Below are 14,199 nucleotides of genomic sequence, written 5' to 3' on the forward strand. Positions count from 1 at the left end.
CTGCGTGAGCGCCGCGGTTTCTGCCCCAGCTTTGGAGCAGTTCTGCGCCCGCTGGGAACAGCAGCAGCAGCCCGCTCTCCCGGACTTCATAATTAGCCAGGTTTAATTGGTGTCGCCTTATCTGCCAGGATAATGGGAAGGAAATCTTCTTGTGAATTTGTTCTTGCAGGTTCTGTATACAAGATTTAGATAGCTAGGACCATAACGCCACATTTTAGGGTGCCTCATTCACCTAGAGGGAGTGACTAGTCACAGTTAGTTTTAGTGGATTTTATCCATTAATCACGCTCTCGAGCAGCTTTTTTAAAAAGTCACGTCTTAGTATTTGCAGCTACAGACTGTTAAGGTTCACCAGCTGAGATTGATTTTTATTGGGTACGTAAAATCGTTTTAACATCTGCATCTTGCCGACTAAGTTGTAAAATTAGATTTCCTAAAAAAGGTGGCCTCAGGATATCCTCCTGAAAGTATAGATTCTTCTATACCCCGATTTAGATGAGTTGTTTTCCTGGTATTAATCCCCGTGGTAATTCAGAATTTGTAAGTGAACTGTTAATGTCTTGTTTTAAAATTATAAATTAAGGTGACTAATAAAATCTTCAAGATATTTTTAGCCATAGTGGGTTGAAGATGAGGTTTTCCTGATCTCATGAGATCATAGAAATAGGGTACTTGGGTCTTATCAGATTTTCTTGTCCTGTAAATCTGTAGGAATTCACCCAAAACTTAATGCATTTCTGTAGGAGGTAGATTGAGCCCCCTGGGTGAAGCAGGAATTGAATATGAACGGTTCTCATTGGTTATGCATTTTTATATTTTTTTAAAATTGAAGTGGAGATGACTACACGAGGAGGAGCAGCTTTTGTGATCCCACACTGCCTTATCACTTGTGCGCTCAGGGCTTTTAACATATCTAAATAAGTACAAAATGTAAACTTCTAACCTTTAAAAAATAATAATAAAACGACCTCTCAAAAGCCTCCTTATTCAGAGAGAAAGCCTGTGACTTAGTCTCTAAACAGGAAGAAGAAATAGTTATCTGAGTTAGGGCTGACTATCAGATTTAATTTAAACTTTCCTGGCTTTTGTCCAAGTTCCTAAATCCTTAATGCTTTTTCAGAAAACTTCCTTTTAACTTCCTTGTTTTCTGCCATTTCATTAAAATCCAAAGGTCAAGCCTAATGAAAAATAAATGTTATTTATTAAGGAATGGCTGCAGTTATTTTCATATACACTTTTATCTAGAAATTTGGGGCATCCTTTTTCAATAAATAGGTATGGGCTGTATAATGGAAAATGTAAAGAGAATATCCTCATAAGTACAGTACATAAAAATACATTTTGTATGATTCTATTTCTGTTGTAACTGATACAAAGAGTGTGTGGCCACTTGACAACCATCGACATTTTAAAACCCTATTCTGTTAAAAACAATAGCTAAACTAATGTTTTTAATTGAAGAGTTTGTCACTTTGCCTAAATTCATTACTTGGCATATCTCAAAATCTACTAAAATTGTATTTAAATATAATTAGGATTTACTCTTTACTCAGTTGTCTCTAAAAGTTATTTTTGCAAATAATTTGTATCACCACTAAAATAAAAATCACGACTTGCAAATGCTTTCATACATCGAGAAATCATCTAAAATACTGAATCTCAAACTTGTTCAAGTGGCAAAGCACCGGGTAGTGTCCTTGCAAATTTAATTAATTCTAATAAGAGAACCAAAAACAATTTTGCTCACAGAAAGCATAACTATAATATATATATATATAGGTCTTTTGATTTCAAAATAAAACAATGCATTAACTACCTAAAAGAAACATGTTAGTGAGATAAAACCAGTGATGTTAAGTTTATATGTCTAGTCTACTCAGAAGCATGAGTAGTCTCAATAGGATGGCTTAATACCAGATATGATGTTTGATGGTTAACAATTTTGTTTTCTTCCTTTAGGGGCTGGGGAATATTAGTAACCAAAAGTTTTAAGGCAAGAGAGAGGGAAACACTGCATGGAGAAATTCAAATTTTTTTTGTTCTGTGATTTGGGAAAAAATAGTATTCTTTTTTAGTTATAGAATCGTATGGTTTAGTCAGACATTGTTTAGCACTCCTAAATTTTTCATCATCAGATACCTCTTATTTCTTTTTCTCTCATTAACCGAGGTCTTAATGTATTGACCATTTGTGGTTCTAGTAAACAGACGATAATCACTATTTGCTATCATTCTAGAAAGATAAATTCAATGTTTTCATTTGTTTCTGATATCTTAAGTAGGTAAATATATTCTTGATGATTCCATTAAGAAATTAGAAATGTCAAAAATAGCATCTTGAAGCTTGGATTTTTTTTTTTTTTTTTAGGCAAGGCAACCCTTGGTTGACCTCACAAATTGCAAGGACCTTGTCAGTTTACAGTCCCTTGTTGTTGTTTTTACGCCTACAACACCTGGTCTTCCTAGGTGGTCTCCTACCCAAGTACTAACCAGGCCCGATGGTGCTTAGCTTCTGAGATCAGACTGGATCGGACTTGTGTTCAGGGTGGCATGGCCGTAGACGAAGCCTGGATTTTAAGTATTACATTTGTAAAACTTTATTCAGGAACCATTGCTCCAAGTAAAGCTTTAAATTGAAATTTTAAGAGTGTAAGTTTTATAATTGTTTAAAATGGCCATTAAATAGAATGGTTCAAATAAGTAAATTAGCTTTTGAGAAAATAGGGCAAAAATATCTGAAATTTATAAAAACTGCTTGATTTTATATAGTACCAGGTTAAATACAATTTTTAGTTGGATTTACTGTGTTGCAGTTATTTCTGGCTTTCCTTCTTTTGAGTTACTATGTATCTTTAAAGATGAACCTCTTCTTGGTTAGTCTGTTGTCTGTTATGTTGCTCTTCATTCAAGCTTAAATTTGAGAAAATGAAGTAGTGTAGAGCATAGCATGTGTCAGTTCACTACTGCAGGTTGTAGGGACCATGTTAATCAAAATGTTGTTGGTTTCCTTTGCTTTCTGGTATTTGTCTTTATAAACCCCTCCTTAATCTGTACTATCTTTAAGGCTGATAGTAACTTTCTTTGTATCGAATTCCTGCATTCTGAAGGAAAAATAAGCTTGGTTGCAGTACAACTACACTCTAATCAATTCTGATATTATATATCTCCTTAGGACTTTGTACACTGACCTCCTCTGTCCCTTGTCCTTACTACCTATTAGGTTGGTAAGTATTACCTAAAAGCCCTGCAGAAAATGTCCATTTGAATTGCCTTGCCCTTCTACTCCTTAAAGTTTAATTCTAAGACCAGATCAGTCATGAGAGAATCCATTCCAATTTGTACCTGTTTCCTGCTAGGGAAATACTGAGGAGTTGAATCTATTTTAATATCAGTCTTGGAGTTCTTATTTGGTTCTAATCTTAGCCAATCCCACAGAGTCTAATATTTGTGACCTCAGTGCCAGACAGAGAGTAGGCTCTCCAAAATTATTTCTTGAATTGACCTGAATCTCTGTGTTGGCTCAGGATCTGTTTGTCCATTGGGAAGAAGCACTTAGCTAGGACTAACAATCCCCTAATTTGACCAAGTTGAAATATTCTTTACTGAGGGTGCATACAAATTAGACTGACTTCTACAAGTAAAGAAACATATAACATTTATAGCATCATCAGGGTATAAAGATGTGTCTTTGTGTACATCTGTAGAAAAAAATCAGTAGTCCATAACTTGGTCTTCAGGATCAACTTTTTGAATTTGCCTAAACTTGTTAAGAATTTATGAGTTCTATTTATAGATCTGGGCAAGAAACCAGAACCACTTGTGTTTAAATATAATTGCTGTTCTGTGCACAGTTCATGGTACTAATAGTATTTTCCCTTAAGCATTCCTCTCCTCCTCTTCCACTAAAAAAAAAAAAAAAAGAAAGAAAGAAGAGAAATTGTATTGAATTAGTTGGTTTCTATAAGTACTAAGTGTACATAAAGTTCAACAAAGCGGAAGAAGCATGCGTTTATATATTAAAAGATTAAAAATAATCATTTAATAAGCTTGGAGACTATATGGATAATCTGTATACTCTATATAGATAACTATGGATTAAAAATGAATTTTTCCATGTATTACCCAGAATACTTAAGATTTTCTGAAATTAATTCCATTGTTATCTGATACATAATAATTAAACTATTCGCTTTTGATAGACCAACTCAGAATTATTTAATGGCTCCAAACTCAGATGAAATATTTATTACCAGACACTCTTCAAGTAGCCAATGCAGAATTATCACAGGATATGTATTTTCTCATCTCAACGCCACCATTAATTTACTGTTGACACAAATATTTGTTTACTCATCTTTCACTCAAAAACTCTTATTTCAGGGTAAAATTGTAAAGAAGTTGATAAATAATGAAACTAATAGCGTAAAATAGCGTGAAATTATTAATTTGCTTTACGGAATTGTTATTTGATAATGATTTTCTATGCAAAAGTAAACTTCCAGTCAGAAACTAATCTCTACTAAAAACTTTTTCAGCGTATTAGTAAATACGTGAAGTGATTTGTATCTGATTTCTATGTTACTGTTCTCCATTTATTTTAGGTTTGGAAATTAAAACAACAAATATTTTGACTGGAGTTTTGATCAAGCAAATGCTAAAAAGGTATTCATAATGTTTATAAACTATCTAAACATTGTTATTAGAGAATTCAAACCATTTTCTTTTCTTTAACCAGTGGTCATTTAAGCCAGTCAGAGTCACAGGGAATAATTCTGTCCTCAAGATCATAAAGGAAGGCAGTGTCACAGTCATTTCCATTACTAAATAAAGTATTTACCCACTCCTTTTTACTCGTTCTTGCTATCCTTAGTCCCTCTTTTACATTTTCCTCTAGTCTTAGAGACACTAAAATAAGTTATCTCCTCATTTTTGTTTTTGTTTTTGTTTTTGTTTAGGGGGGTGAGGTGGGGGCATAGGCCAAAAACGTGTAATTTTAAATCCATTTAGCAATCAGAAGCTAGGTCTACAACATTTGTGAGTTCTGCAGTTGCAAATAAACCCTAGAGTATCCTTAACCAGAAAAATCTTTCTTTCACATGACAGTGTAGCTCCAGGAATAAAGCTCCTGAAGAAATGAGGGAGAAAAAGAGATACTAGCTTTTCTAGACAAATCGTGTGGCTTTATTGGTCAGCCATTGACATGGCAGTCTGATCATCCTTGCATCCACAAACTTACCTAGATACAACTTTCCATAATTATGTTTCCGAGAACAAACATTTTCCTCTTGTTTTGTCCAGAGATGCCTAATTAATTGCTTACTTTTTCCATTACTAGTTAAAATACTTCATTTTTGTAACATGGGAAAACAAAGGCTAATAAATTACATCTAGAAGCCGAAAAGATTAACTTTGACTTCTCATCTTTCTAAGACCCTCCTGTGCAGATCATTTATTCTGTCTAGGAAGAGTTTATGTTTTGTGCTCATGTGCAGACTGGTTAATGGGAGAGTTCTCAGAAAGTCCAGAGAAAGTGAGAATGTCTAAAAAGCCAGGCGGAAGCTGCATGGAAGGGAACAGCCCAGGTCTAAGAGAGAGTCTCTCCTACAAACAAAGCAGTAAACAAATATCTTGTCATGTTGAATACTTTGTAATAGCAGGTGATTTTATAGCTATTCTAATCTAGGATATTTAATTTTACATTAGGTAAAACCAGTGGAAGACCTCTTGTTGATCAATAATTAAGGAACCAGCTATGAGAATAAGGGGCAGAAAAGAGCATGAAAAGACAGACCTTTAACTCCTATAAAGTTTTAATCAGCCTGAAATTAACACTTCACTCACTCTATATGCTACCCTCAAATTTGTCAGATACAGGGAGATACCAGATACAGTAAGATTATTGGATACAGAAAACAGAGTACCTTTTCATTTGTGTTTTCTTACTTGTCCCTTTTATCCAAAAAGAAAATCAGTTCTTGCGGCATGTTATTTGTTTTGCATTCAGAACACATTTTCACTTAAACATGGAGAAAACAAAAATGTATGGAGGCAGAAAGCTCAGGAATTTTGTCATTAATGCCAGTAATTCTATCACTAGTCAAAATAAAATAGTTGGTGCAAAATTTTTTTGAACCTGAAATGCAATAAAAATTTAAATAAGCTAATTTGAAGAATAAGATCTCGATTTAGGAAGCTGACTTGTCTCTAATTCAACCATAGTTTGAATTTAGATTAGTAAAGCATTAATATTAAAATATAGGTTGTATTTTATATCACCAGTTTGTTTATATTTATCATAATTGAATGTTTATCACTTATGATATTATATGCTTTGAACTTTTTGCAGTTTCAACAACAAAAAATTGACATTCAGACATAGTAATGCTCTCTCTTCTGTAGAGGATAGGTTTCTGTGTATTGAACTGTTATTGAGATAACTTCAGATTAAAAGCATATTTGATATGCATGCTACTGTCCATGTATGGGAGCTTGGAATTTGGAAGTGATTATATGTGTTATAAATGAATTTAAGATTTTTAACCCATATATATGGGCAACTATAATCCAAAAAGCTGGATGAGCTACAATGAGGCAAACATGAACTCTCTAAGTAATCAGGAAGATCTTAAAAGAGATTTGAAGATACTCCTTTTTTTTTTTTTTGGTGGTGGTTAGTGTTAATAAATTTTAAAACAAATAATAAAAATATTTTAAACTCAGGTGTAATTATATTCATTAATTAACAAAATGAAGCTTTACTTTGTTCTCAGACAAATCTGTCACCCAAAATTTCCAAAGTGTAATTAGATTACAGTTCAAAATCTGACTTACTTGGACCATAACATGTATAGACAAATAGTCCCTCAAATTTAATAGAAACTAATTTTACTAACTATCTGGCAGTAACTTTATTGGCATTGCTCCAAAAATCAGCCATTCACAAGCATTCTCTTGAGTTTATTTTTACTTTGTATGTGTTCATTTAAATAAGCTTTCTTCATGAGCTTCCACTGTTTCATTATATTACAAACTTGTTATACATTTAGAAAATAAATTTGTATGTGTATTTGTATACTTGGAATTTTCTGTTGTTTGTTTTAATTTCGATGTTGGAGTAAAGTTTATCGGTCTTTTACTCACTTTGTTAATAGTTCCTGCTTGTTTAGAAAAATCTGTCTTAATCCTGTATATGAAGTTCTATAGCTGTAAAACCAGCTTTTTAAATTATAGTAACAACCTCATAGGATTGTTATGAGGATTAAATTAAATAAATAATCCATATGAAGAGTTTAGAAAGTTCCAGCTACATGGTAAACAGTCAAAAAATAAAGAGTAATGTTGTTCTGTTTTGGTTTTTAAGGCATATAAGGAATACAGCCTCCATGATTTCATCAAACTAGTAGATACACAATTAGTAGATACAGATTTGGCTCTTAATAGCTCCTAAAGCCTAATATGTTAGACTTCCAAGAACTTCCTCAGTTTTTGCCAGGATTCTTAGAGGGGACCAAAATAACCATTCTTCAGTCATTGTAAGATTTTTTAAATCAGCACAGTCCACATGCCCTCAGTAGGGATTCCCTATCAACATACTGTCTCTGAATCCCCACCTAGTGATCCCAGATAAAAAGAATATTTGTTTTACTTGTTTTTATTCCATTTGATGAAATGCTGGAATTTTTTCTGACTTTACCTGCAAAATTGGGGCATGGAGAGAGGAATGGAAAAGAAAAAGATTCTGTACAGAATGGAAGCATTTAGGTATCCTTCAGATGTAGTTACCAGCCAGGTACTTTTCCCTAAACAATTAGGATAGACCGATGTACATATGCCCAAGGAAAATCCTGTCACCTGAACTTCGGGAAGAGTAAGTACTAATTTATATGAAGAGATTAAAAGCATTTAATAGTAGCTTAAGTGAGAACTATGCTGGCCATACCAGTGTGGCATCATATTGCCTCTGTTGCCATATATTGTTATTTTTCTTTTTGTGAATGTGCTTTGTCTCGACTCTATATTTTTTAAACCCTCATAAGCAGTTATCTTATATCTCTAAACCACAGACCTAGCACAGTATTTTGATAATAATTAGCATACAGTAATTTGTTGAGGAGGATAGTGATGAAAGTGACAAAACTGAGTAAACTCAATGAGGGAATTGACGAAAGTTGGCAGTATCTTGTGAATATTGGAACTAGGAAATCTGGGTCAGAGTTATTGAAAAAGGAGAATAAAAATCAGAATAGGAATATAAAGTACATATAGTAGAATGAGTTACTTCTTGATTTTGTTATTTCATGTTTTCTTGCCCATAATGTCACATAAGGACTTAAAAAATGTATGCAGTTTATTCTTCATGCTACCATAGTTAGGCTTAAATATCTGTTGGAATATTTTAGGAAGAACCTGAGACCTTTAGAAATGACTGTATATGAGATTCTGAGAGCATGGGAATACTTGAGAGCTAATCTGAGTGTTCTTAAGCCAATCACAAATGCATTTTGGATCATATATCAACTTATGGAGATGTGAAAAGAGAGTAGGAGAAGGACAACCTTAAAAGTAAAAATTAAGAGAATTGATAGCTATAGTCCAGTGCCTCAATCTATTAGTTACCTATGAATAGTCACTGCTGAGGGATGTTTAAGGGATGTTTCTGATTAGTGAAAGGGAGGAGAGCATAGATAACATACATTTTAGAACTAAAAATGAAGTACTACATATTTATAGTGGAAATTTGGGGGAAATAGAGAAAAACAAGATAAATAAGTCACTTAACATTTTGACATAAATGTCTTCTTTTTCCTGTTCCTAAATACACTGATATGTAAGTTTTTCTATTTTTTTTTTTTTAGCATATGTTTTATGATCTGCTTTTCACTTACTATCTGGTTAATACTTCCCCATGTCATTAAATAGTCTACATAATTTTGAATGGCTGCATAGACTATGTTCCATCCTTAAGATGTACTGTTGTTTAACTGATCCCCTATTGTAGATCATTTAGATTGCTTTAAGTACTTTTTATTAAAACAGCATTGAATATCTCTATAGATAAATCTTTCTACATATCCTGATTATTTTCTTAGTATAGATTGCTAGAAAGGAACTTACTGGTCAAACTATACATGTTCTTAAAGGCTATTGATAGATATAGCTGAATTCCTCTCTAGCAACACTGTATTAAGATAATAAACACTAGGATTCTGAATGTAGTCGAATTCTGTGTCTTACAGTATTCTGATTATACAGTCAGTGGATGAAACATAGCTGTGCAAAAGGGAAGACAAGGTTATTAGTAATGCACAGAGTACAGCTGGGGGGATTAAGGAGTATTATTGCAAATTACCCCACTGTTCTAATTGTGCAAATGAAAATTTTATTAAAATGAAATAGTGTTTTATACCCTGTATGACATATATTAATGATTTTGTTGTAGTGTTACATCAAAATGAAATTATGTAATTCGAATACTGAATTTTTTGCATATTGAAATGTTTTCACTTTTTTTTTTTTACCTTTAGCCACATTAAGAAGATCCCTAACAGTCATTTCTCAGCAATAATATAGTCAACTGATGTAACAATGGTCCTAATATTGGGACGAAGACTAAACAGAGAGGATCTTGGGGTGCGTGATTCACCAGCAACTAAGCGTAAAGTTTTTGAAATGGACCCTAAATCCCTGACAGGCCGTGAGTTTTTTGACTTCTCTTCTGGATCATCCCATGCTGAAAACATACTCCAGATATTTAATGAATTCCGAGATAGCCGCTTGTTCACAGATGTTATCATTTGTGTGGAAGGAAAAGAATTTCCTTGCCATAGAGCTGTTCTCTCAGCCTGTAGTAGTTACTTCAGAGCTATGTTTTGTAATGACCACAGAGAAAGCCGAGAAATGTTGGTTGAAATCAATGGTATTTTAGCTGAAGCTATGGAATGTTTTTTGCAGTATGTTTATACTGGAAAGGTGAAGATCACTACAGAGAACGTACAATATCTCTTTGAAACATCAAGCCTCTTTCAGATCAGTGTTCTCCGTGATGCATGTGCCAAGTTCTTAGAGGAGCAGCTTGATCCTTGTAATTGCCTAGGAATCCAGCGCTTTGCTGATACCCATTCACTCAAAACACTCTTCACAAAATGCAAGACCTTTGCATTGCAGACTTTTGAGGATGTGTCTCAGCATGAAGAATTTCTTGAGCTTGACAAAGATGAACTTATTGATTATATTTGTAGCGACGAACTTGTTATTGGTAAAGAGGAGATGGTTTTTGAAGCTGTCATGCGTTGGGTCTATCGTGCTGTTGATCTGAGAAGACCACTATTGCATGAGCTTCTGACACATGTGAGACTCCCTCTGTTGCATCCCAACTACTTCGTTCAAACAGTTGAGGTGGACCAATTGATCCAGAATTCTCCTGAGTGTTATCAGTTGTTGCATGAAGCAAGACGGTACCACATACTTGGGAATGAGATGATGTCCCCAAGGACTAGGCCACGAAGGTGAGAAGACTTTGCAAATTAACTACAATATAACATAAGTTTTTGTTTTAAGAATATTATTAAACCTGAATGTAATCTCAGTGTAGTCATTTATATGTACTGCCTACATGTGGATTTATATAATTGAAGATTTGTTTCGAATTCTATAAATCATTACAATGTCTCTTCCAATGAAGACTAGATTCAACAATAGCATTTTTTGTTGTTGCTATTCTGAGCTATCAGAGGATTTTACAAAGGGTCTTTGAAACTGCATGTCTCTCCATGTTTCTACTAATTTCTCGTAACCTTTGTAGGGTCCCAAACCATTCCATTTTCCTTTCCAGAGGGTCTTTGGATGTAAAGTAGCTAAAGACTTTGATAGCCTCTTTTGGACTGCCTCGACTTATAAAAAACAATTTGCGCATTCACAGGCTAACCTTTTTCCTAATAAATAACATGAAATATAGAGGTGAAATAAGTAAGCTGGTAGGCATTGAGTAGATTCTCAGATGTAAAGCCCAAGCCTCAGATCTTTTCTCATTGCCATAGTTACTGTATGTAATGTCAATCTTGATTTTAAATTTTTTTTCTGATAAAAACGATATACAGAATTTGGAAAATTTGTTATGTTATATGGGTAGGAATGCAATTAAGATTGTACTATGTATCTTACAGTGGGTTACTTCTATAGATTTTTAATTCAAACTGTAGAAAAATAATCTCTATGCCTTAATAAAAGAAGGAAGAGTATTAAACATACAGTCAGCCCTCTGTGTCGCCAGATGCGAAATTCAATCATGGATTAAAAATATGAGGGGAAAAATAATCCCAGAAAGTTCCAAAAAGCACAACTTGAATTTGCCACACACCAAGGACTCCAGTGAATTCACGTGAATGAAGTGACATGTAGGCACGCCCTGCTGTAGCCTACATGCAAATATAAGTTATATGCTACTACTATGCCATTTTATATAAGGGACGGAGTTTGGTATCCAAGGGGATCCTGGAACCAATCACCTATGGATACCGAGGGAGGACTCTCTTTTTACTGTGAATAAATAAGAAATGGCTATTGTGAGAAATATTACAGTAATAACAAAGCTAAGGTTGGCGTTTTTTATTGTGATAAAATAATTTTTTAAAGATAAAAAATTAACTGTCTTAACTATATTAAATGTACCGTTCAATAGTGTGAAATACATTCACATTGTTATGAGACTAGTGTTCATTTTTATTTTCTCATACCATCTCCATTTTTCCCGTGAATATGCTGTAGCATAGCTCTCAAACCACATTTTTAACTTTAATTTTGAATACTATTGTTTTGGAGTGTGATTAAAATTAAGCATATTGTGAGATAGCATGTCTAAAATCTACAACTTTGGATATAGCAAAATTTAATCTATTTCTTCATGTGTAAAATGAGAATGATGATAGTGTGCTTACTTTACAAATTTTATCGTGGAAACTATTAAATACAGTAATCCTTAAGGTACTCAGCATAGAAAGTGCTTAAAAATTATTAGCTATTGTTATTTATATAGTATAGTGTAGGTCTGACCCACTATAAGAAAACCCCCAGTACTTGACAATCTGAACTTTTTATAAATTGGATACAGTAGTGCATAATTATTATTACAAAAAAATTAATGTAATATCTCTTTGCATTACAGTTAGAATACATTTTTTTCTTCAAAGTCAGCTGCCTTAGGTTTATTGCATCTCAACAAAATGAAAAAAATCAGCTGACTTTAGTTTAAAAAAAATAAGTGTTTTCTAGGAAATATAAAATATTTTACTCTTAGTCTCTTAACCAAGGACAAAAAACAAATGATTTTATTCTGTAAATATGTGGATTTTTCTTTTAAGTTTCTTTTTCTCTTGTAAGGACTGTTAAGAGACAGGCTGAGCTTAATATGGAGAGACCAAGGTTCTTAAATGTGTTAAGAAAGCTAAACAGCTTTGGGGCTGTTCCAGAACTTTTCTGGATATATAGCAATCTCTTCAAGGGGAAAATCATGCATTTTTCCAGAGTCCCCTTGTAGCAGAAGAATGTTTTGGGGTCAAACAGTGCTAATAATACCTATCCTGCATATCTCATAGGATAGAATAGTGACCAAGGGATATATGTTGTAAAATCAAAATAAGTCATCTATTATTAAATATTATTTATAAAGTACAACCTGAATGAAATCAGATTGTAGCCTAAAGGTAATTAGGTTAGGTAATAAATAATTTTCCTGGTTCACTTAATTATTTGATTTACAAAAATTTATTTTACACCTAATTTTTAAGGGGACCAATTCACTCCATACAGTGAAACACATATCACCTTTCTTTAGGAGACAAGTAGAAAAAACAACGAACTATATATAGTTATTTTGAACTTGCAGACTATTATAAATATAATGGCAGATATTTTATGTAGGCATTACGTGAGGAATGTAAAGAGGAATCCTTTATTTTATAACTCTACCATCAACTTCTGTCCCTATATTCTGTCTTTCATTCATTTGTTACTGCGCATTAGTACCAATCACTAGCAATTTCATTATCTGAACAATGTGTATTATTTGTACAGGTTCTCATCTTTCTGAGAAACTCCAAACTTCTTTGAAAAAGGAGTGATGTCTCCACTTCAACTGCAGTTCACTCCTCTGACTTCTGCTCCAGTCATTCTACTGAAACTCCTCTCAGGTCGTTACTGACCTTTATTATTTTCTAGACACCTCTTTTCAGTCTTTATCCAGCTTGATCTCTCATTAGGGTTTGACATTACTAATTGCTTTAATCCCTCTTGAAATCTTCTCTTCCTTTAGCTTGTGGAGTACCATTTTCCTCATGGTCCTCTTACTTCTCCAGCTGCTCTTTTTCAGTTTGATGGTTCTATATCTAGTCTTGGAAATGTTTATAGTCCCTTTGGTTCACATCTCTTTGTCTTGCCTTATATATTATCCTAGGTGATCTCATCTGTTCTCATTGTTTTAATTACTGTGCATGCTGTTGACTATCAACCTATGTCACCAGCCCAGACTTTTCTCCTTCATTCATTCATTTATTCATTCAGCCAATGTTGAAATTTTATATATATTTTTTACTTAAGGATGCACCTTTATAAAAATAATATAGACAAAATAATAACACAGTTAAAGTTAATAATAATTCTTTAATATTATCTAATGCCCAGTCTATATTCAAATTCCCCCATCTTTCCCAAACTGTTCTTTAATGTAGCTGGATCCAGTCCAGGATCATTCATTGCATCTGCTTATTTCCATGAAGTCTTATTACAGAACAATTTCTTTTTTTGTGATTCTGACTTGTTGATGGGCAAATGGTCCAGGAAAAATATTCTGCCTTCTGTATTAGTCTGGTTGCTTCCTTATGGTGTCATTTAGCTGCATTTAGCTGTGTTTCCTGGAAACTGGAAGTTGGCTCTGCAAGCTTCAGCTTAATAAAGACCAGTTAAATATTATTGACTAGAATTCATCCTAGGTAGGTGATGCATCACTTTAGGAGACACAGCATATCTGGTTGTCTTAACCATTAGCAATGCAAAGATTAATTCCTGATTAGGGTGATGACAGCCTTATCCCACCACAGTACATACAGTTAGGTTATACTCTTCACATCAGCCAATAATTCTTTAGTGTTTATTTGTGTTAAATATTCTCCAGAGCTCAATCCATACTGGATATTCTACCTATATATAC

General features: G+C 33.5%; 1 protein-coding gene and 1 pseudogene across 8 annotated transcripts in view; one reads left to right on the plus strand and one right to left on the minus strand.

Annotated features, from left to right (window-relative positions):
* Positions 1–14,199, plus strand: part of KLHL24 (kelch like family member 24) — a 35,904-nt gene that overhangs the window by 1,357 nt on the left and 20,348 nt on the right. For 2 of the 8 annotated variants that reach the window (XM_025042304.1, XM_015599957.2), the window contains exon 2: positions 9,524–10,504. In XM_025042304.1, coding sequence (XP_024898072.1) covers positions 9,585–10,504 — 920 coding nt within the window. In that variant the 5' untranslated portion in view covers positions 9,524–9,584. Of the gene's footprint in view, positions 1–35; positions 376–3,171; positions 3,224–4,600; positions 4,662–9,523; positions 10,505–14,199 lie in introns of those variants that run through there. The other 6 variants (XM_006925766.3, XM_025042303.1, XM_015599953.2 and 3 more) reach the window with 6 other exon arrangements.
* On the minus strand, positions 2,441–2,561 carry LOC112474217 (annotated as a pseudogene).

Source organism: Pteropus alecto, unplaced genomic scaffold (genome assembly GCF_000325575.1).
Source record: "Pteropus alecto unplaced genomic scaffold, ASM32557v1 scaffold88, whole genome shotgun sequence".
NCBI classification, from domain to species: Eukaryota; Metazoa; Chordata; class Mammalia; order Chiroptera; family Pteropodidae; genus Pteropus; species Pteropus alecto.